At 36.4% G+C, this 22,533-nt stretch overlaps 1 protein-coding gene across 1 annotated transcript in view; it reads right to left on the bottom strand.

The window, feature by feature from the left end:
* Window positions 1–205: 205 nt before the first annotated feature.
* cerk (ceramide kinase) overlaps window positions 206–22,533 on the bottom strand; it is a 33,064-nt gene continuing 10,736 nt past the window's right edge. Inside the window, exons 5-13 of the mRNA XM_079868633.1 lie at window positions 21,741–21,807; window positions 19,376–19,521; window positions 15,445–15,519; window positions 13,455–13,607; window positions 13,261–13,366; window positions 11,642–11,712; window positions 9,818–10,023; window positions 8,623–8,849; window positions 206–3,394 (exon numbers count right to left, since the gene is read on the bottom strand). Of these exons, the coding sequence (XP_079724759.1) occupies window positions 3,307–3,394; window positions 8,623–8,849; window positions 9,818–10,023; window positions 11,642–11,712; window positions 13,261–13,366; window positions 13,455–13,607; window positions 15,445–15,519; window positions 19,376–19,521; window positions 21,741–21,807 (1,139 nt within the window). The 3' untranslated portion in view covers window positions 206–3,306. The remainder of the gene's footprint in view (window positions 3,395–8,622; window positions 8,850–9,817; window positions 10,024–11,641; window positions 11,713–13,260; window positions 13,367–13,454; window positions 13,608–15,444; window positions 15,520–19,375; window positions 19,522–21,740; window positions 21,808–22,533) is intronic.

The raw sequence follows: 22,533 nt of genomic DNA, 5'->3' as shown, positions 1-22,533 counted from the left end.
TACAATTGAAATATATTGTTAGTTCTGCATTGTAGTAATGAGAACGGAATATGCAATGAATCATCATGAAAATAGTCCTCAAATAGGCTTTTTTTTATTCCATTTTATTGCAATTATATATGATTCTGGCTATGTTCGTGAAAGTTTGATCCTCATATTCATACCAAAATGAATCGTATCAAAAGGGACCACTCAGGACACTAAAGGTTGTTTGATCAACTTTATTAGTGGATTGTCTTTGTTTTCATTCAACAAATCAAATTAAACGTCAGGTCTTACATGTCATCTCGAGTCCTGCAAGATGACTTAACTCTCAGTCATCACTGAGCCTTGACAAGTGCTTTCTGCTGGAAACACACACACAGTCTGGACAACCATCACAGTACATTATACAGTCACCTGTCACGAGCCATCAATGACCAGCAGCCACCAGGGCGATGCAAATCAAAAACGTAGCCACATTCAAGTGATTAAAATGGGTTGTGATTGATATCTTTGGATCAGTAGGGCAAGTTGGTGGCACAGCATGGGTTTGATTAGGGCTGAAGTGGGCTGTCAAACAGGAGGTGGTGTCAAATACACAAGCTTTGACATGAGGCTAATACTACACACGACACAAATACTGTTCACACACAAGAATAGCAAGCCACAGTTCATAATTCATAACAGCAGAGGCTCTTGGAAGCTCTTCAATTGCATACACGGATATCCTTTCCATGGTCTTACTTTAGTACATATGGGTGGATATCATCAAAACCATCAAGAAATGTCTGGGTCATATTTCTTTACAATAAATTAGAGAGAGAGAGAAAAAAATGTGGTAATAAAATATAATTGCTTTTTTTTTTTTAAGAACAAAAAGCTTTGGTAAATCTTAATTATGGCATAAAATACAAAATTATTAGACAGTCATAATAATGAGAGAGTCAAAATTATGACAAAGTATCTAATAATTTTGGATTCACCTAAGCTTTTTGTTCTTAAACAAATCTTTAATTTATTGTATTATTTCTCTTAATTTTTCTTGTCATAATTTTGACTTTATTATTATCACTAAAACTAGCAATAGGTCATAATTATGACAAGAAAAATGAAGAGAAATAATACAATGAATTAAAGTTTTTTTTTAAGAAGAAAAAGTTGGGTGAATCCTAATTATGGAATAAAATCCAAAATTATTATATACTTAGTCATAATAATGAGATAAAATCAAAATTAAGAAAAGAAAATCTTTTAATCTCATAATTTCAACTTTCACATCATAATTAGCCAAAGCATGATTTTTTTTCTAAGGTGGTGGAAATAAGCTTCCATACAATCTTCCAGTCTATGAAGGACATGCACATTTTGTTTGTAATTGCTACAGAACATGTGCATCCTCTACAGATGCATCATGGGAAACCAATGCTCTCAATCACTAGCACAGCTCAAGGAACAACTTTTAAAAAATGCATATTAAAGCAGCTGACATGCACTACGGCAAAAAGCAATTTCTCTGTCTGTCATAAACTCCTTCATCCTTTGATACTGCAAGAACAATAAGATATTTCAGAAGAAATAAGACGTCGGCAGAGGAAACAAACATAGAATTCATTATAAAAGAGGAAACATTCTAGAGGGGTGGGACGCAACCAGAGCACAGAAGAGCGCTACCGTATTTTCATTTACATTCTGTCTGATGAACACTGTATGTACACTGACCCTGCAGTGTTACTCTTGTAGTCCAGCTCAATAATGCTACATTTACATGCATGAAATGTCCAGAAAACAAAACAGACTGTAGTAAGAGTGGAAAAATTTGAATTAGAGTCGGTCAAACATCTAAGAGGTGTGAAGCGGATTCATGATTGGACGTTCCACGTGAATAATAACAGTAAATGTTGCCTTTAAATAAATAACAGGATGTTACTAATCATGTGTAGATTTGATTTGATGTAGGCTACACTATTTACATGATAGATGTTACTTCATGCTATCTTTTTAAAGGAACGGTTCATCAAAAACAGAAAATTCTGCCATTCATTCACCCCATGTTGTTCCAAACCTGTATGACGTTCAGTAACACACAAAAAAGAGAGATTTAACAATGTCGTAGCTACTTTTTTCCAAAATAACGTAATCGTAACCAAATAGAACATGACAAGTTTGTATATACCGAAGGGAACGTTTACAAGTTCACACGGATCCGCGAAAACGACTAAAAACGATGTATTATTCATGCCAGGCCAGTAGTTGGCGATGTCACTTTGTAAAGAAACTCTACACTCCTACGGACTGAACACGTAATGCGTGTGACATCACCGCTTTCGCAAATTCACGTTTTCGTAGTTTACACAGATTATAACGGTATCGTTTTCAAAAACTTGCACTTTGAAATCCATTTTCAAAAGTTTGCATTTTCAGACATTTTGTGTAAATGAACGGCCAAAACGCATACATTTTTCCCCCGTTTTTAGTTGAAAATGGTGTCGTGTGAACCCCTTATATTTTCTGTTTTTGTCATTTTTATTAGTATAGATTTTTAAAAGATTTTTAAGTAACTTGAATTAATTTTTATTTCAGTCTTAGTTTTAGTACTTAAGGTACTACATTTACTTCAACTCCTAACTTATTTATAACTTATTCATAACTCAAAACTTTTATTTCAGATTTGTTTTAAATACCAAAAACATTTTTGATTCTTTTTTAGTTAACAATAACAACATTGCCAAAAACAACAAAATTTGTTTGGAACTTCTTTAGTAAATATCAGAATTTAGATTTTTATTTATTTTACGAACACAAAAACCACAACTTTTTTTGGTATACCATTATCTTTATCGGCTGACCACCTCGCTTGCTTTACTGTATATTTAGAAAAAACAGCAAAGGTGCTACCAAGAGGAATGTTTTCATAACCAAAACAGTTCACAGTTCCAAGAATTTGACTTTGGAATTCAATTAACGCTACTCTCAAGACCAGCTTGATCGCGGTGGAAGACAAACGCCGACAATTGGAAGCTGTCTCACATAACAAGAGATATCACCAGCAACTTCAAGGACTTCAAGGGTTGAAATGAAAAAAAAAAAGAAAAAAAAAACCAATAACAAGGCCTAGCTGAAACAGCTAATCCTATCCGAAACAAATCTAATACAGCCTGTATAAAGATGCTGTTGACTCCAGCTCCGTGTTTCCAAAGCATCTTCACGAGGATTATATAGATATAACAGCATGACATTGTGCTGAGCTGAAGGTGACTATCCCATTCAAAGAATCTCAATCCCTCATGTTCCAGCTTGAGGTTTCTTAAGTGAATTTATGGAGATCTATATTGCACAGTGAGTGTACGGGTCCTCAAACACCGGCTGCTCTTCGATTCCTCTCGCGAACAGCGTGATCAACTGGCAGTGGACCCTGAGATGGAGAAAGAAAGAAAGAAAAAGTCAAACAAAATGCAACCAATTCACTGGAAAAAAAACAACATGATAAAAAGCAGCCCAGGCATATTGGAAATGTGTCCCTGAGGCGGCATTTCAGCTAAATGTTATTACGTTTACACACTTTGTGACACATTAAAAGTGAGTGGTGCTAAAAGCCGGATATGTTTGAACGTGAATCTGGCAATGTTTTATTATGTTGGTTGTTTGTACATATTGAGGCAGTTTGTGAAAGAATTGGTGTGTGGCGCTAAAAGGTTAATGCTAACCATCCCACCTACACTAAAGCAAACTTGAAATAAAAACACATTTGCTGAAGCAACCAGGCCATTTTAGCTTGCTTTGTCAAGTCTTTGAGTTTTGAGATTGTGTTTCATGGGACTCGTACCGAGCGCTGCACATCGCAAGAGCATTCATTTGGAGCTGGTTATTTGGTACAAATGCGAAAATGCATTCGTTCATAAACCATTCCCTATGGTAAAATTCTTAATTTGTGTGAAAAGGAATAAAAGTAGTTTTTTGTTTTACTGCCACTAGTGTTCATTTCAACTGGAAAATGCAGTGAATTGTGTGTCTAGGCACGTTTTGTGAAAATAGGTTTTCCTATCTATTACGAGTCTAGGTACCTACAAACTATTTTACAAAACATTTAAATACAGGGTTTCTGCAGATATTAAGGAAATAAAAAAATTAAGAAAATGTAAGAAATAAATTGAAGGGATTATTAGGAATTAAAAAAAAAAAAAATTTTTTAAGAAGAAACACTTTAGAATTTGAAAAAGCATCTTCCAACAGATGTTACTTTTGAATTAATTTTGCAAAAAAAAGCTTGAATCGTTTTGCTTAAAACACTACAATATGGAAATAATTTTTCCAGTACCTTCTGAACAAACTGCAAAAAAGTGATGTTTCCTCAGTATTTCTCCATTTTTCCAGTACAAATATCTAAAGATTCCTAAATCAAATATCTAAAGATTCCTAAAACTTCAGCTGTAAAGTGACAAAATATGAAGTCTTGTTTTCTGTGAAATTGATCAAAATGAAGTTTATGACTAAAACAATAACAAATATCCGCAAATGGGCTCAGAAAAATTTGCTTAATTTGATATTTGTTCTTGTTTTAAGCATAAACTGACTTACATTTTATTACATTTTTCAAGACTTCATTGTACATTTAAAGTAAATTTATCTTGATTTAAACATTTAGATATTTGTATTGGAAAAAAGCACAAAAATACTGAGGAAGATATTTATGTTTTGCAATCATTGCAACATTTAATGCCATGACTTTATGAATTTAAGACTTTCTGCTCTGATTTAACACCATTTTAAAGGCCTTAATGGGTGTAAGGGAAAATTAAGACTCGCAGAAAACTTGAAGTATAAAGGTTAGTTCAAAACCCAAACTATTTGCAATAGCAAAATTGCTGCTTGCTTTAGCAAACACCACTAATACGTTGTGTCCTGGAGTAAAAAGAAGTGCGAGCAAGCGCTGGTAAGCAATAAATGCGTTGTCGTGTTGAGTAAAAAGTTTTGTAGTTAAATGCATGCGCTATTAGGAGGTTCTGGGGCTCTTTAATTTCCTCTAATTCCACTCAATACTCAGGAGGTGAGTTCAGTGCCAGGCGATTGCCTCTTTCGGCCGTGGTATCATCATCAATTATCTCAACAGGTTATTTGCTTACTCATTCGAGAAACAATTACTGAAGCTGAAAATGGAATAAATGAATGGACTTCTATTTTAATTAAAGGAGGTGAGCCTTTAACAGTGAGAGGGCCATTAAATTAGGAGCATTTCATTGCTACGCATTGTTGACACAGAACAATGGGGCGTGAAGGAAATGATGCGTTCGGGCGAGCTGTCATGCTGTATCGAGGAGGAGAACTCCTCCTCAGCAGGCACAATGGAGGGAGTTTTTTAATTTTAATAGCGTCTTTTGGACAGGCTCAGAACACAAAAGTCCATTTATTTACCCTGTTTAGTATGCTAGTGCTGAGACAATCTGGTGCTCATGAGACCTCAACGTTTAAACTAAAGCTTTCACTAATCGACCGTCACTTCAGTGAAGCATGTTCATTTTGAGTTGGAGGAACATTTTCTGAAAACTGTTCATACATGGTGACATCTCTTAGATTTACGAGGAAGTCTCAGTGTGAGTGGCAGGGACGTCCGCACCCCTTCATTACAATGACAATTAGAACTTGCTTGAAGTAATTAGTGCATTAAAAATATAATGGCACACTCTTTCCTTTTTGAAATATGGCACAGTGAAAGAGTTCTCATTTTCACCGCATGCACCTTTTAATTTTTGGTCATTAAGCTGTCAGAATTTTTTTTACTTTTAGGGGTACAGCAGCTTGTCACTTGGGCAGTCCCTTTAAAGGGACAACTTTGTAACTTAAGGGGCTTTCGCACCAGAGGAACCTTTTCATAGTTCCTGGAACTATTGGCTGAAGTACCCGGATTTTGGCGTGTTCGCACCGCAGGAACTAGGAACGATTTAGGAACACCTTTTGGAGGAACTAATTTAGCTCCTACTTAAGAGTAGGGTCTAAACCAGCTCTACCGGAACTACCAGTGACGTTAGTGTTCGTTGATTGGCCGAACGGCAATTTCGTATTTTTTTTTTTTTTAAGCTGAACACACAGATTATATCCTATTTATTTAAACCACAAACTAACTCTACGAACATGTAAAACAGTGATGAGCCTCTTAACCTTTAGGATGAGGAGAAAATCCAACGCGACTTTGAGGGGACCACGCCAAACATGATTATGTATTTCTGCTCAGCTAGCAACACTGGACATTATCCACACGGCACACGCTAATACCTTTTCATATACTGTCTACTTTCTATGTATAACAGTTCTATCTAATAACGTATTACACAGGACTGTTAGATATATTGTAAATAAATAAACACAGAAGGCGATCAATAATAATGTGCTCAGGATATGGCTGGCGTTCTCAGCGCCGTCAAAATCAAAACATCATCACTCATCAACCAGGCTCTTATTAATTGTTGTTTATTCTATGTCCTTTTATTGTGTCTTTTACACAAGTAAGTAGTTCTTATGTTCAGTTAAATCATTTGTTTGGACGTTTTTTTGGACCCTTGGTTAATTATATTTCGAAATAAATAGCTAGCCTACCTAATCCATTGAATGGCTAGAAGATATTAATACATTTATAATACGTAACTACGCCGTGCTCGCTTCATTATTCCTTATGTGTCTGCTGCACGTGTTTTGAGCATGAGCCACACACACCTCAAAACTATAATGATGACCTTGCTTAATTGACCATCGATACGTTTTATTGAATAAATTATCATCATCATCTACAATTAATTGCTCGTTGATTAATCGTTAATATGAAGACTGTAGACGTAACATTTATCTTTAGCAACACTGTGAAAGTGAAAGGCACATAACAGCCACATAGCGGTGTAACCATAGACTGTATAAAACAATGGACGTAGTGTCCGTGACGTCACCCATACGTTTCTGAAGAGCATTTTTGAAGCCCATAGTGGGCGGAGTTGGCCGTAGCCATCTTGGTAGCGCGTCACTCCCGGATAAAAGAAAATGGGCAAAGAGGCGGGATTAGCTGAGGTGATGGCTAAAAGACAGCAGACAAGATAGTAGTGACAGCAGAGACAATCCACCTGTCACTCAAGTGGCCACACCCTTAATTATGCAGAACTTTAAGGCTTAATATAATTTTAAGTTATAAAAATATTCACCCCCTCACAGTTGTCAAGAAGGGCAAAATTAGCTATATAGACCAAAAAAACATTTTTTTTCACCAGGCTGTAGTTGGGTATTTTAACCCTTTAGGCGCCAAGGTTTTTTTTTTTTAAAAATGCTGGATTTTGACATCAAAATTTCAAAAGCTTGTGGCTTGAAAGGGCTTAAAGATAGAGGTCTACTTGTAAATTAGAAAAATGTTTGGGATGACTGAAAGTTTATATGGGGTGTAAATATACTCATCTAATTTGCATATTATGACGTCATCAGGGGGCGGCCCTCTTGAATTTCATAATATTCAGGAAATAGTAGATATTGAACTTATGTTTGAACTTATTTGCATGTTTTATTTTTTTATCCTCATTCCAAATGATTGGAAAAGAGGAAACCAACAATAACAGGAGAAAGTACAAAATTATTACTATATTACAATACTTTGCCGGGAGAAGCGCGCGCGGCACCATTGCACGGCAAAGATGTACCGGGAGAAGCGCGCGCGGCACCATTGCGCGGCAAAGATGTACCGGGAGAAGCGCGCGCGGCACCTTTGTGCGGCAAAGTTGTACCGGAACTGAACTGCTTCCGCATCAATGACATGATCGCTCACTTGCTCTGCTGTTTTCTCCAACACTTTGAATAGGAACATGACGTCATTTTGGTCTTGAATCAAAGTATTATATGTCTGCCATCTAGTGGTAGGGAATACAAATGAGATATTACACCATATTAGGATCTACAGCCTGTTTTATCAAGTATGACGTCTTGTCGCAATTTTGCGACTTTGGCGCTTAGAGGGTTAACATGTGGGTTCTATGGGATTGACTCTCTTTTGGAGCCTGTCTCTAACGGCCAGTCGATGAATTGCAGATTAAGTCACTTCCATGTTAGATTCAAGAGAGAGACTGGAAGGTTGCCGCTTGGTATAAACATAAGATATCTATCGTTACAATATGCGTCAGATGACAAAACAAGATTTATCGTTTTAAAATACCTATATGCACTACAACGCAAAATTTTTATTTTTTTTAATTAATTTATCCACTTGGGAGATCGTCTTCAAAAAAATGCTGCCTCAGTGTGGCAAAATGTACAAAAAAATGTTGCGTTTTACAAATGTATCTGGATTAGTGTATATGTGCATTAAAGTATATTATGTATCCTTAATGCAAGGTACTAAAAGTGTCACGTGACCCAGTTGTCGTATTTAAACTTAAGGGGAGGGGAGTTCAAGGGGTGTGTCTTGGTAGAATAGGCATGTGATCACTCAAGGGAAGTGCAGTCTGCAGTTCAAACAGTAGAGCATAGCGATGGCTACGCAAGATCACGGGTTCAATTCACAAATGCATGAATTCATAAGCAGGTATACTCTGAATGCAATGCAAGTCCCTTTGGATAAAAGTATCTGCCTAAATGTAGACGTAAGAATTGGTGTATCTGGACAGGGGTGTGTCCTACCGGACTTGAATTGCAGTGTATGGAAGGATCTCTCCATCACAGTTCCAGTTGCTCTGGGAAGGCATACAGCCACATGCTCTGTGCTCTCTGCAGATCTGACTGAGGAATCGCTTGCCTCCCGCTCCGCTCTCTCTCTCTCTCAGGTCCACTTCGGAATCACACTCCTGATGTCTGGGGGTGAATCGGAACTGCTTGACCCGGTACACCTCCACAAAAGAGTGATCAAACTGTTCAAAGAAAAAGAGAAGAACAAGTCAAATATCAACTAAACACTACCGTTCAAAGGGTTTTTTAAGAGAGGGAGAGAATAATACTGTCATTGAGCAAAGACAGATGAAATTGACAAAAGGGGCATTTCTAATGTTAAAAAATATTTATATTTCAAATACATGCTGGTCTTTTGAACTTTCTATTCATCAAAGAATCTTGAAAAATATCAAGTATTTACTGTTTTAACTGTATTTTTAATCAAACAAATGCATCCTTGGTGAGCAAAAAAAGACTTTACTGGCCCCAAACTTCTAAAAGATAGTTTAAGTGTTTGTTCTGACAAGGATTCATTTAACAACTGTGAATGAACATGAAATCTGGTATATTTTCAAAGGAAATTTGGGATCTGTATACTGTATATTTATTTACAAATGAAAATGTCAAGAATTGTTTCTTTGATGAGAAATAAACTAATATATTGTGTATTCTTACAATACTGGTTTTTAAATAAATAAATTATTAGAGGCATTTGAAATGTGGACTGTTACAATGTTCCAATGCTAATGAATTTCTATGACTTTTCCAAATATTTGTAATTACTGGGTAAAGATAGTTTTGATAGAGATTGTACTCACAAAAGAGTAATTTCTAGACGTTTTAATATTTTAGAAGTTAAGCATAAATGGAAAAAGACTAGAAAAATTGCCATGATTTTCAAGGTTCTCCATGACCATGGGAACCCTGCTGTGATAACGTACTTCAAAGAACAAGATTCCCTGCTCTTAATTAAAAATACATATGAATCTATATTAATACAACATGTATAGTAAGCATTTGGTGGACAGCGGGGATACTTTTTTGAAGTGTGTTGGTTAAAGAGTGCCGTTTTTTTCCCAGGCTTTGATTAAAAAGTAATGGATTTGCTTCGTCTCTCATTAAAACCATAATTCTACTGATTTTTTTCTGTTGTAGATAAAGCAGGTACCTGGTCGTCCTTATTGGTGTGCCGCAGCAGGTGGCGCAAGAAGTCGATTCGGGAGCACTTCCTGACGAGGATGAGGTCAGTAGTACCGTCTGCAAGGTGTGCTGACGGCGACAGACCTTTAGGACTGCGAGGACACGCACAACTCATGCTGGCGGCATTGATGGCCAAGAACTTTCCCCTGATGACCGTCCACGTGTCCCGACACTCTGAAATACAACATCACGTGATACTTCTAGTATAGTAAGCAGTTTTTGGGGAAAACGCATTACAAGTAATGCAAGTTAAGTAATCAGATTACTTTTTTCAAGTAACTAGTAAAGTAACACATTACTTATACATTTACAACAACATATCCGAGTTACTTTTTCAAATGAGTAACGCAGGTTTTCTCATTTATTGACTGGCATCTCTCCAGTCTCCATGTTGAGAGGAATCGTGAGTAAGGGCAGAGGGACTGTGTGTGTGTGAACATGATGGTTTTTGTAGTTCTAGACTAAATGTGAGCATGAATTTACTCATCGCACTTGCACAAAAACAGATTCAGTATTCCTCAATATGGGGAAGAATCAGTGAAATGCATACCCAGAATTTTTTTACGCAAACCTGCAATAATTAAATATGTCAAATAATACAAATACACTATGTATTTAATCTCACTTTATTAACAATGTCTTTGTTAATAGACATTGTTAATCCCATTTAACCATACCAATAAGCAAAAATGACTTTAGATAAAGATCACGTTTGTTTAATTTGTTTGTTTTTATTGCTGAAGTAAGAGTGTTGAACTTTCTTCTCGTGTCTGCACAGCTGAAAGGTTTATTTGAGAAACATCCTCTACTGTACAAAAGTAAATTTGCATTTCCGTCAGCCTGAGGCTTATTCAATTCACTTTTGAGGTTAAAGGGCCTTAACATTTGGCAAAAACATATTTGTTATTATGCCCAGCCCAGGTGAGAAAAAGTAATGCAAAAGTAACATAACACATGACTTTAAATAAAAAAAGTTTACTTTAAGGGAGTATGGCAATATTGTAACAGATTACCTTTAAAAGTAACTTTCCCCAACATTGATAGTAAGTGTATTCTCTGACCATCTGGATAATGAATGAATTTATATTATTTGGATTAAAAAAACAAACTAAATAAAATCCCCCAATATTTTCAGCTTTTCCAAGACTGTAGATGGCTATGAATGTCTAAGCAACACCCTGAAATCTCAGAACACACTAGTGATAGTTTTCCACAGGCAAATCACTCATATTTTAAATAGGAAAAATGAAAAAGGAAGTAAGGTGTAAATCTCAAGGTATGTATAGCTGTGACACTGGCTCACTGATGAAGGGCCCTTGACTCTCTTTGTCCTGTTTACATCATTCGTCCCACAAGAATCTATTTATGCCACGCGGTCTAAAAGCATTCAGGAAATCATCACGCACAAATGCCAATTTGGGACTGTGAGGGCAGAGAGTGTGTCTCTGTAAACAGCACTTATCAGTGCTCAGGGTAAACACACAGAATGCTGGGTAAAGGAGGTGCCAGTTGTTCGGAGGCTGCTGTGAGGCAGAGATAATATGCTGTGTGTGTACGTGTGCACTCTCTAAATGATCAGCCGGGCGGCAGCTTGAACCATTTGGCCTAATGTTCACAAACAGCGTGCCAGTCGAGCCGACAGATGGGGGCATTACAAATCACGGCTGAAAATGCACTTTGTTGGCCTGTACTGTGGGTGGGCGCATTTACCACAGAGCAGATATGAGACTTCCTGTCAATGCTCGAGCTCAGTTAAACATTGGCATAGAGAGTATTCCCAAACGCTGCTCACCAGCACCAGAAACACTGTCTTCATCTTTGCTGACCAGTCTGTCAGACGAGGTTTGCCGACAGATACTACACCTGCAAGTCAAACAGAAAGAGGTGTTGCCAACAGAGAAGAACAAAATATAGCCACAAACGGACTTCAAAAATGGTTATTATATATATATATATATATATATATATATATATATATATATATATATATATATATATATATATATATATATATATACTGTATATATATATATATATATACAGTGCAATGCATAAGTGAATACACCCATGCTAAAGTTGACTAAAAAGAGGAATAAAAAATCATATTTTGGAAATTGAACTTAATGCCTTAATTTAAAAAATTAGGAAAAATCCAACCTTTAAGGACACCAATTTTCTTTGTGAATGAATAATGTATCGTAAATAAATAAATGTTCTTCCTTAAAATACAGGGTGCATAAGTGAGTACACCCCTATGTTAAATTCCCATAGAGGCAGGCAGATTTTTATTTTTAAGTATTTTTTTTAAAAATTTTTTAGGATACTATGCATCCTGATAAAGTTCCCTTGGCCTTTGGAATTAAAATAGCCCCACATCATCACATAGCCTTCACCATACCTAGAAATTGGCATGGGGTACTTTCCATAAGATCATCTCTCAATGCAAATCAAACTAGCTTTTAGGCTAACTGAAATAAAACCATGCCAATCTCTAGGTGTGGTGAAGGCTATGTGATGATGTGGGGCTATTTTAATTCCAAAGGCCAAGGGAACTTTATCAGGATGCATAGTATCCTAAAAAAAAAATAAAAAAAAAATACTTAAAAATAAAAATCTGCCTGCCTCTATGGGAATTTAACATAGGGGTGTCCAAACTTATGCACCCTGTATTTTAAGGAAGAACATTTATTTATTTACGATACATTATTCATTCACAAAGAAAATTGGTGTCCTTAAATATATATGTATATATATAACCATTTTTGTAGTGCATTTGTATACACATACATATCGAAGGAACAATTAATTTAACTAAACATCAGTTATAGCCAATTATAGCCAAAATGCTTAACACACACAAGCACATTTCTATTTTAAACTGATCAAGTCATGGTTTAAAAATATAAGTAGGAACAATGATATTTAGTCGTTATTTTAAAATATTTAGATCAGACATTTTTTTTTTTTTAATTAATACTTTTATTCAGCAAAGACTCATTATATTGATAAAAAATGACAGTATAGACATTGTGATGTAGTTAGATTGTTAGACATTATGAATAAGATACTAAATAAAATGTATCTCGGTTTCCAGCATTAATAAAAACAATACATGTTTCTTGAGCATCTAATCAGCAAATTGATTTCTGAAGGATCATGTGACACTGAAGACTGGAGTAATGATGCTGAAAGTTAATCAGCACAAGAGAGTTCTTAAAAAAACATTTTAAAACTGTAGTGTCTCCAAACTGTAGTGTATAATTATCACCAAGCCCTGGTTTACAATAACATCAGATGATCAGCCTTAGTTGGTTAATTTTACGTTCTGTCATGTTGTGTTCATGTTTGCTCCCCGATTCATATTAATGGGATCGTATTATGACTAAGCAAAAGACACAGTACATCATTTACCCAGACAGACACTGCATTTTGTCTCTTGGAGTTCCCAAGTTTCCTTCAGCGGGTAAGAAGGACACGGTTCCCTCATAGTAGCGATGTGACAGAAACGTTTTAACACCTGTGGGAGAAAATAATAAAAAATTCCATTGCAAATTGCAGACAGACAAGAAATGCCTATTTCAGTCTTGAGAGATTTTCCTGCGTACCTGAGATATCGTAACGGGCCGGGCCCATCCAGCGCTTCCTCTCGCTGTCTGTCAGCACGTCTCCATAGAACCCGTAACCCAACAGTGACACAGAGTAACGCAGGAAGCTGTCTTCATTGTGCACTGAGCAGATGTCCATTGGCTGAGAATCACCTGTGGTAAAAGTCAGGATGGATTTCAGGAAACTGTCTCTGTCTCTCCAAAAATATATTATTAATAATTATTTTCAACCTGGTGTAATGCTTTGTTTGGTAAGAAGTCTCTTACGCTCAATCAAGGCTTCATTTATTTGATAAAAAAACGTATTGTGAAATATTATTACAATTTAAAACAGCTGTTTTATATTTTAATATATAAATTTAAGTGTAATTTATTCCTGTGATCAAAGCTGAATTTTCAGCACCATTACTCCAGTCTTTAGTGTCACATGATCCTTCAGAAATCATTCTAATATGATGATTTGTTGCTCAAAAAACATTTCTCATTATTATCAATGTTGAAAACAGTATTTACATTTTTATTTCAGGATTTTTTTGATGAATAGAAAGTTCAAAAGAACAGCATTTATCTGAAACAGAAACCTTTTGTAACATTAAACACTACAGTTCAAAAGTTTGGGGTCAGTAGGAATTATTTTATTTTTGGGGGAAAAATGAAAAGAAATCAATACTTTTAATCATCAAGGATGAATTAAATTGATCAAAAGTTACAATAAAGAAATTTATAATGTTACAAACGATTCTATTTCAAATAAATGCTGTTCTTTTGAACTTTCTATTCATCAAAGAATCCTGATTTTTTTTTTTATACACAACTGTTTTCAACTGATAATAATAATGAATGTTTTTTTAGCATCAAATCTGCATATTAGAATGATTTCTGAAAGATCATGAAGGGGGTGGATTGGAATCCACAGCTGCTTCAATGTATATGTAATGAGTGATTATAATCAAGGTATTAATCAATATTTTTCCTTCTAAATATCACATGAGTTGAATGACTTCTCTGGAGATTTTACTTTGTTATAGTAGTTACCAGTGTGACTACTGAAATGTTCTTTTCATGTATTCTTTAATGTCTGTATTTGATATCTGAATGCAGTAACAGTGCTTGCTCATTTAGTCCGCCTTCCAGAAATGAAATGTTTTGTGTTTGAGAATAGGGGTCACTGAAGCTAATAGTTTAAGGGACCATTTCTTTTTTAAAGCATTACTTTCCAGTTAGACTAAAGTGTAGCTCTCCTTGAGAGAAAGAACGCATTATCTTGATGTTTTGAGAGGACTCTCCTGTTTATAGTTAGAGCCTGGCCAAATCCAACCTTGGAAAAGCTGTGTGGCGGTGTGTGTGTTAATCTTCTTGGTTACAGGTTAAGGAACCACTGGCATTATTCTGAATTATTATTATTTTTTTAATCATGTAAATGCAGCCTTGGTGAGCAGAAGATACTTCTTTTAAAAACATTACAAATCTTACGGATCCAAAAAATTAGACTGGTAGTGTATATATATATTCAATTAATACGATAATTAAACATTTCCCCCAAATAATGATAACAAAGGACATTATTATTGTAAAGTATTTATATTATTATAATATTTGCTATTAAAAAAAAAAAAAAAAAAAAAAAAAAAAAAAAATCACTGAATCAGTGCTTGAAATCAGTTTGAAGTCACAAGCCAAGGGAAGATATGCTCTTAAAAAAAAAAAAACTTAAATCAATGACTTGAACATATTATTTTCTCTTTTCATTTGGAACTTGGTGGACACGAACCGGAAAAAAAAAGAAAAAAAATCTTTACAAATGATTGACAAGTTGCTCACTTGAGTTAAAAACATAATAGCAGAATCTCTACTAGTTGACACATTTCTACCCTTGCATAATATATACTTGTCATTCTGCTCAGCCCTAACTGTCAAATAGTATAGAGAAATTCACATAAATATACGTACTATATATGTATCATAGGCAGATATTGAGATGCCCACTTACCCACAACAATGTGAAGTGCTGAGGTGACAGGGTCATTTGAGCCAGCTGTGGCGTAGCATACACAGTCAGTCGAACCTGTTTCAAAAAACACATTTCATGGGTCAGGGGTTCAGAAATGGCCTAAATCTATCCTCTCATAATTCACTCTGAAGGTTAACGTATGAAAATCACACTTTCTTTTTCAATTTCAGAGGCATACGGGGGCAGCCGCAATCTAACCTTCAATTGTGAATGCTAACCAAACATCACAAGCCAATGGAGGTTTTGCTCCATTCAGCCCTTGTGAGAATAAAGTTTTGCGATCTTGAAATGATTGTAACTGAAGCATTGCAGGGCACTGTTATATAGAGAGATGAGATTTCAGATGAGTTCAGCCCTCTTTCTATCTCTTATATGCCGGTCTGTTAATCTAATTCCTCTTCCTCAAATTGCTTATATATATATATATATATATATATATATATATATATATATATATATATATATATATATATATATATATATATATATATATATATATATATATATATATATATATATATATATATATATATATATATATATATATATATATATAAGCATGAGGCTGAAGGTTTAAAAACACACCAACTGCAAACGTGCCAGACTAATTAATTCACATTTCCACTATTGTTTTCACAAAGGGGACAAAAATAAAATAAACACTGTTTTTGGATCAATATATATCATGATAAAACATACTGTGGTGGTACCATTACACAGTGATAGTATTAGGTACCATGGTACTTTGATATATAACATGGTACTAAACAATTGCCATATTCATATACCATGATATTTATATTGTACTTTAAAGAATATTGTTGTACTACTAAAAAAATAAACAAAATAAAGTAAAATAAAATAAAGTGTAGAATTTAAATTAAACATTTGATTTTTAATTAATAATTTTATTACAATTAAATCAAGAAAATGTCCATGGTATTATATGTATTAAGAGTTATAAAAACACGGTAAAACCTTGGTATTATAATGTTACATATTCAAAAATATATTAATATTAACTGCTCATGTAATTGGAATTAAATAATCAAAATAAACAAATGATCAATGTAATCATTTAATAACATTTTTTTTAAAATATTAAATTTAAACAAATCAAATCAAGAAAATGTCACATGGAAAATATAACATGGAATTATATGCATTCAAATATATTAAACATTATAAAAACTTACTACCATATTACCATGATATATATATATATATATACTGTATATATAACTCAACATGTCAAAAACGGCATTAGTAAATGTAAAAAACAAAAAATCCCATAGTAACAACTTGGTACATGGTAAAATCATGGTATACATAAAAAAGAAATGGGGTATTTCCATGCTAGATGGCCAAAAACCGCTATTAACATGATACATGATGATGCTTTCATCTATTAGACATTGAAGTCAAAGGTGTCTCTCAAATTCCCCTGTTGTTCAGATCAGTTGTCACCAGTGCAAGATAAAGGACCAGGAGATGTTCTTGGAAACTGTCACTTGTCCTTGCGTGTCTGGACAACGTGAGATAAGGCCATAAATAGACAGAATTACACACGCTGATAACGTGACTGATAACAACATGGACTCTTAAGGGTTCGACATTGTCAGGTTTATATGGCAAACAGTAATATCAGAAAACACGATTCGATAGGCCACAGTCATTAAGATATCAATTGCTGTCAGAGCTTTTGTAAAGGCATCTACTTATTCTTCCTGTGCTCGTTGAGGCTGGTCATTTATTAATAATGTCTGGGTCAGTGAGATTTTTTGGGCAAAGTGTGTATATAGTCAACATTTCTGATCCACATAGGATACAAGAAGTGCTGTCTTAGGGCCTGTTTACTTCTGGTCATAGCTGATCTTGAAAAGACCAGGTGTAAATGCCCTCTGAAACGCATTCGAGAGGGATTTAAATCTGATCGCTCAAACCACTTCAGGAGTAGGTTTGAGACGCATTCCAGGCGAAACTGGACAAGTTTAAATGCATCTGGTTGTTGAAGCCACATATGTAAAGTTTCCTCCTTCCAAAATGGTAAAAACATTAAGGGTCTGAGAGTGTGTCCTGAGTATCTCTTCAGCAAGCCGACGCGAAAACTGTGTAAAAAGGTCCTTAGGGTGTCAATCAGGATGCATTAAAACTAGGGATGCACGATTTGAAAATTTTGTCTGATACCGATAACCGATAATTCTTTATATTTGAAAGCCGATAAATCTAAATCAAAATTTTTATATAATTTTTGAGAGCCTGATTACAAAAACAAAAGATGTCCCAATCACACAATTATAACGATGTTCTCATTATAATTTTATGTAGATTATATGACAGACTTGCGCTGCACGTTGCACTTACAGTAACTCTATTTTCCTTTTTGAAGTGATTCCAATCATATTTCAAGCAATTCAAAACCATCATGGCGAACAGTGCGCATCTGAAGAGTCTCACTCAGCTAAGGAAATAATCCATTATTGATCGGCTTTAAAGGGTTAGTTCACCCAAAAATGAAAATTCTGTCAGTAATTACTCAACCCTCATGTTGTTCCAACCCCGTAAGACCTTCGTTCATCTTCGGAACAAGCCAGGACAGTTTTCAAGTGTCGAATCAAGTGACTACAGTGGCTCAATCTTAAGTTTATAAAGCGACGAGAATACTTTGTGCGCAAAAAACACACAAAAATAACGACTTTATTCCACTATTCATTTCCTTCTCTCTGGGCCTCGAGTTTTTTCACGTAGTATAACTGTGTCGTTCGTCACACGTAGACTCACTATTGACCGACGCTGGTCATGTGTGTGATGCGTGTGACGCGCTGATGCGCTGCGCTCACAGATGCGCTGCGTTGTTTTACTACGTGAAAAAACTCGAGGCCCAGAGAAGGAAATGGAATAAAGTCGTTATTTTTGTTTGTTTTTTGCGCACAAAAAGTATTCTCGTCGCTTTATAAACTTAAGATTGAGCCACTGTAGTCACTTGGACTATATTAACGATGTCTTTAATACATTTTCTGGGCCAGCAAGTTATAATGCCTTAGAAGCCTATGGAGGAGTGAGACAACTCTCAGATTTAATCAAAAATATCTTAATTTGTGTTCCGAAGATGAACGAAGGTCTTACGGGGTTGGAACAACATGAGGGTGAGTAATTACTGACAGAATTTTCATTTTTGGGTGAACTAACCCTTTAATATATTGGCCAAATTTTCTTTGCAGGCCGATAACGATAACAATAAAAATTAACATAAATCGGCTGATATATCGTGACTCCCTAATTAAAACGTGAGAACTAGATGGAAGATGCAGGAAAAAAGATATTTACATAGTCCCACGCTTAAAAAAAAAAAAAATAGTGCACACAGAATGCAACGACATGTTTTGTGTGAATGGCTCACTAGAATTTATCTAAAAATGCCTTTGTATCAGGAGTGCACCTATGGTGTGGAAACATGCTCTCTAGGCAGCTCACTAGGTTTTGAAAGAGAGCTATAATCTCCCGCCGTTCTCCTCCAGTATGCAGCTGTGCCCATGAGCAGGTGTAAAACTTACAATGACTTGGAAATATCTCAAAACAAAATGTAATGGAACCGTGAGCAACAGATATTTCCAGGAACACTGCCAAAGAAGTGATGTGCATGAAAAAGCAATGAAATTCATGCTGAAAAACTGTCCTGGCTGCACACAGACTCTGAGATTTGTGACTGTAGACAGGTGATTCCCAGTCCTGGAGCATCACCAACAGTGCACATTTTGGATGCCTCTTTAATATAGCGCACCAGATTAAACCCATCAGCTTGTTAAAAGAGTGCTCATGAACTGAATTGGGTGTCGAATAAGGGACAGGCACAAAACGTGTTGGGTACGTGCTCCAGTACCAGGATTGTGAAACTCTGCTGTAGACTAACCTGAAGGAATGATGCCGATGCGAAGTCCACATGGAACAAGGGTCTCCTCCAAGGAGTTCTCGTCTACACCTGCATCTCGCTGCATACGGGAGACGAGGCCATGCATAATTTCGCTGAACATGCCATCTCCTCCTACACACACCACACTGCAGAGAAAAACACTGATTTGTTTAAAACAACCATATCTGTATTGAAAGATAGGGGCTTTCGCACTGGGTAGTTCTAGGAACTAGCCACCAGGACATTTTCTGGTTGCATTCGCCCCGCCAGTAGGAACTCTTAAGTGACGTGAGCCGCGCTTGTTGTTGTGACCTTTATTTTTACGGCGCTGAGAACGCATTCTCAGTGTTCATTAGTTTTCGATCTGTCTAACAGTCATTTCTAATACATTATTAGATATAACTGTTATACATGGAAAGTAGACAGTATATGAAAAGGTATTAGCGTGTATGCCGTGTGGTTAATGTCTAGTTTTGCTAGCTGAGCAGAAATACATAATCATGTTTGGCTTGGTCCCCTCAAAGTTGCATTGAATTTTCTCCTCAGCGTAAAGGTTGAGAGGCTCATCTATCACTGTTTTCCATGTTCGTAGAGTTAGTTTGTGGAGTAAATATATAGGCTATAATCTGTGTGTTTACACAGCTTTTTAAAAATGGCGGGTGCCAGTGTTTCGCGTGCGTTTGGCCAATCAGCGAACACTAACGTCACTGGTAGTTCCTATAGTGCTGGTTTAGACCCTACTGTGAACAAAAGGTAATAACTTTCATTTGTGTGACTAAAAGTTGATTCAAAGGAGTGCTGGTCTTGATCAGATTACCTACAAAACTACTGATGTAGTTAGTCTAGCCCCTCTATTTGTAGCCTTATGTGACATCTCAATTCAAAGATTTAAGTGTGTACAAGGTAAGGATGCACAGACGTTAAACTACTAACCATAGCAAGTTAGCTAAAGGAAACATTTCAGAAAATTTTAACCGCATTTCAGAGGAAGCGCGTCACCAAAAAACTAGCAATGAAAGTCGGCAACGAAAGCAGAATGTGTTGCCACCTCGCGTCACCTGCATCTGGTTCAGAAATTTGTGCTTTAACCACAAAGACTACAGCCAACGTCCAACTAGCATGTTCTAACTAGCACTAGCACACCTGCGTGAGAGGAAATAACTATATACCATACTATAACTATATACCAGTAGGTGTCAGTAGTCTACATTTGACATTAAAAAAGGTAAACTGAAACTAGAACTCTTCATTCCATACGGCCATGTTGTAATGAAAATATTGCTCAGGTAAGAGTTCAACATGCTCTATCGGCCAAAAAGCAGCCAATGGAGTCCGACTAGTGCCAACATCGCAAAAACTGGGCTGACAAACGCACAACAATGGCCTGACTTTGACCGATCGTCAGCTTTGTGTGTCACGGCCTTAAGCAGTAGAAATAGTAGTAAGACAGAATTCTTGTTGCTTGAGAAAGTGTATTTTATGATTTTACAGCATTTTAACAGCTTTTCTGTTTGAAGGTGGATTGTCACTAAACTGTTGTTCACATAAATGCATGCTAAAAAGTAGTGTTGTCAAAAGTACCGACTTTGGTCCCAAGTCGGTACTAAAATTAAAAAAATGTTACTCTTTTAGTGCTGTTGAGCGGAATCGTAAACGCCTCTGATTGGCCATTGTGCTCACGCGCTGATCAAATATGTCTGTGATTAGCTACCATGATCAACGCATGGGAGCGTTTGAGAGCACACGGAAGTGTTTGAAAGTTTTTTTTAAAACGGGAGCGGGAGCTTTTGAAAGCACAAGCAGGCGTCTATCAGAGGACCGGTCCGCCAATAGATGCCTGCTTTCAAACTCTCCCATCTGTATCTATGTAAGCGCTCGGTAAAGAGCGTTACTGATGTATATTTACAACAAGTTTCTGAAGCGCTGATCATTGTAGCCAATCACAGACATATTTGATGAGCGCGTGAACACAATGGCCAATCAGAGGTGTTTACGATTCCGCTCAACAGCGCTCAGAGCATCACATTTTGAAAATTTCAGTACCGACTTGGTACCGAAGTCGGTACTTTTGACAGCACTGCTAAAAAGTACAGAAAAAAGATCCAGACGCAACAGTCAGAGTTGTTTTCTGAATCTAGCCTCTGGCCCAGGTTTGAAGCAGCATCCATGTTGTCATCACCAAAAGCCACTTTACTTTAAATTGTCATTTCCCAAGCTGCCCGCCGTCATCTGCCGCAGTGCCAGACCGATGTGCATTGATGTGCAAATGTTAATCTGAGCTTTGCTGCAGAGGACGCTTTCCTCGCTGGGCAAATTAAGAGTCGCCGCACAGCGACCACGATCTCCCAGCAGGATGCCCACTCACCCATCATACTTCTTCAGATCAGCCTCTGTCTTCAAGTGGTCCCTGGCATGATTTGCACGCTCTGTAACTATAGAAACAAAAGGGAAAAGCAATTGTTAACAGGGCGATGACAGCGAGGCTGAGCAAGGGGGGGGGGGGGGAGCGCATCATTATGTTCATCTGGCAGTTAAATTGCATTTTTCTGCTGGCTTGATGGAGACCATCAATCAGCTGCATCAAATGATAAAGCTGAAGTCATGGTGAAAAACAATCCCTGGTACATTTCATTACCGGTTCTTTACCATCAGCACTGATGTAAAACCGTAACTCGGAGGGATGTGTTGAAAATGAATGGGGCCTAGGACAGAGCCCTGTGGATCACGTTGATGATATATGCCAAAGGTGATGTATGGAGCTTATTAAACCGTCGGCAGAACATCTTGTTTGGCTCCTCTAATGATTTGGTTTGAATGGTATTTGTCCAGCCAGACATGTACTTTACCATTTACGAAATGTTCTCATGGCCGTAAAAAGAAAGACCCTCAAGCAACTGCTGAGTAAGCCTGTAAGCCTCAGCTCTAACAGCCAATATTCACACCAACCCAGGGTCTTCCTCTCTTTCAAACTTAATAAATAATGGATGTCTTCCTATGTTTATCGACTATCACAGTTTGCATTATGTCCAGCTCGGGTGATAGATGGCGCTGTAAATAAAATCATATTCCTGAGACGGGTTGGCAGGTAGGGCCATTTGCCAACGGAGATCTATTGCGAAGCATAAAAGCTCATTTTTTATTTAAATGTTAATGCAGGC

Source organism: Squalius cephalus, assembly GCF_949319135.1.
Source record: "Squalius cephalus genome assembly, chromosome: 4".
Classification (NCBI taxonomy): domain Eukaryota; kingdom Metazoa; phylum Chordata; class Actinopteri; order Cypriniformes; family Leuciscidae; genus Squalius; species Squalius cephalus.
The sequence above is the reverse complement of the archived record's forward strand: the minus strand, read 5'-3'. Positions and strand labels throughout refer to the sequence as shown.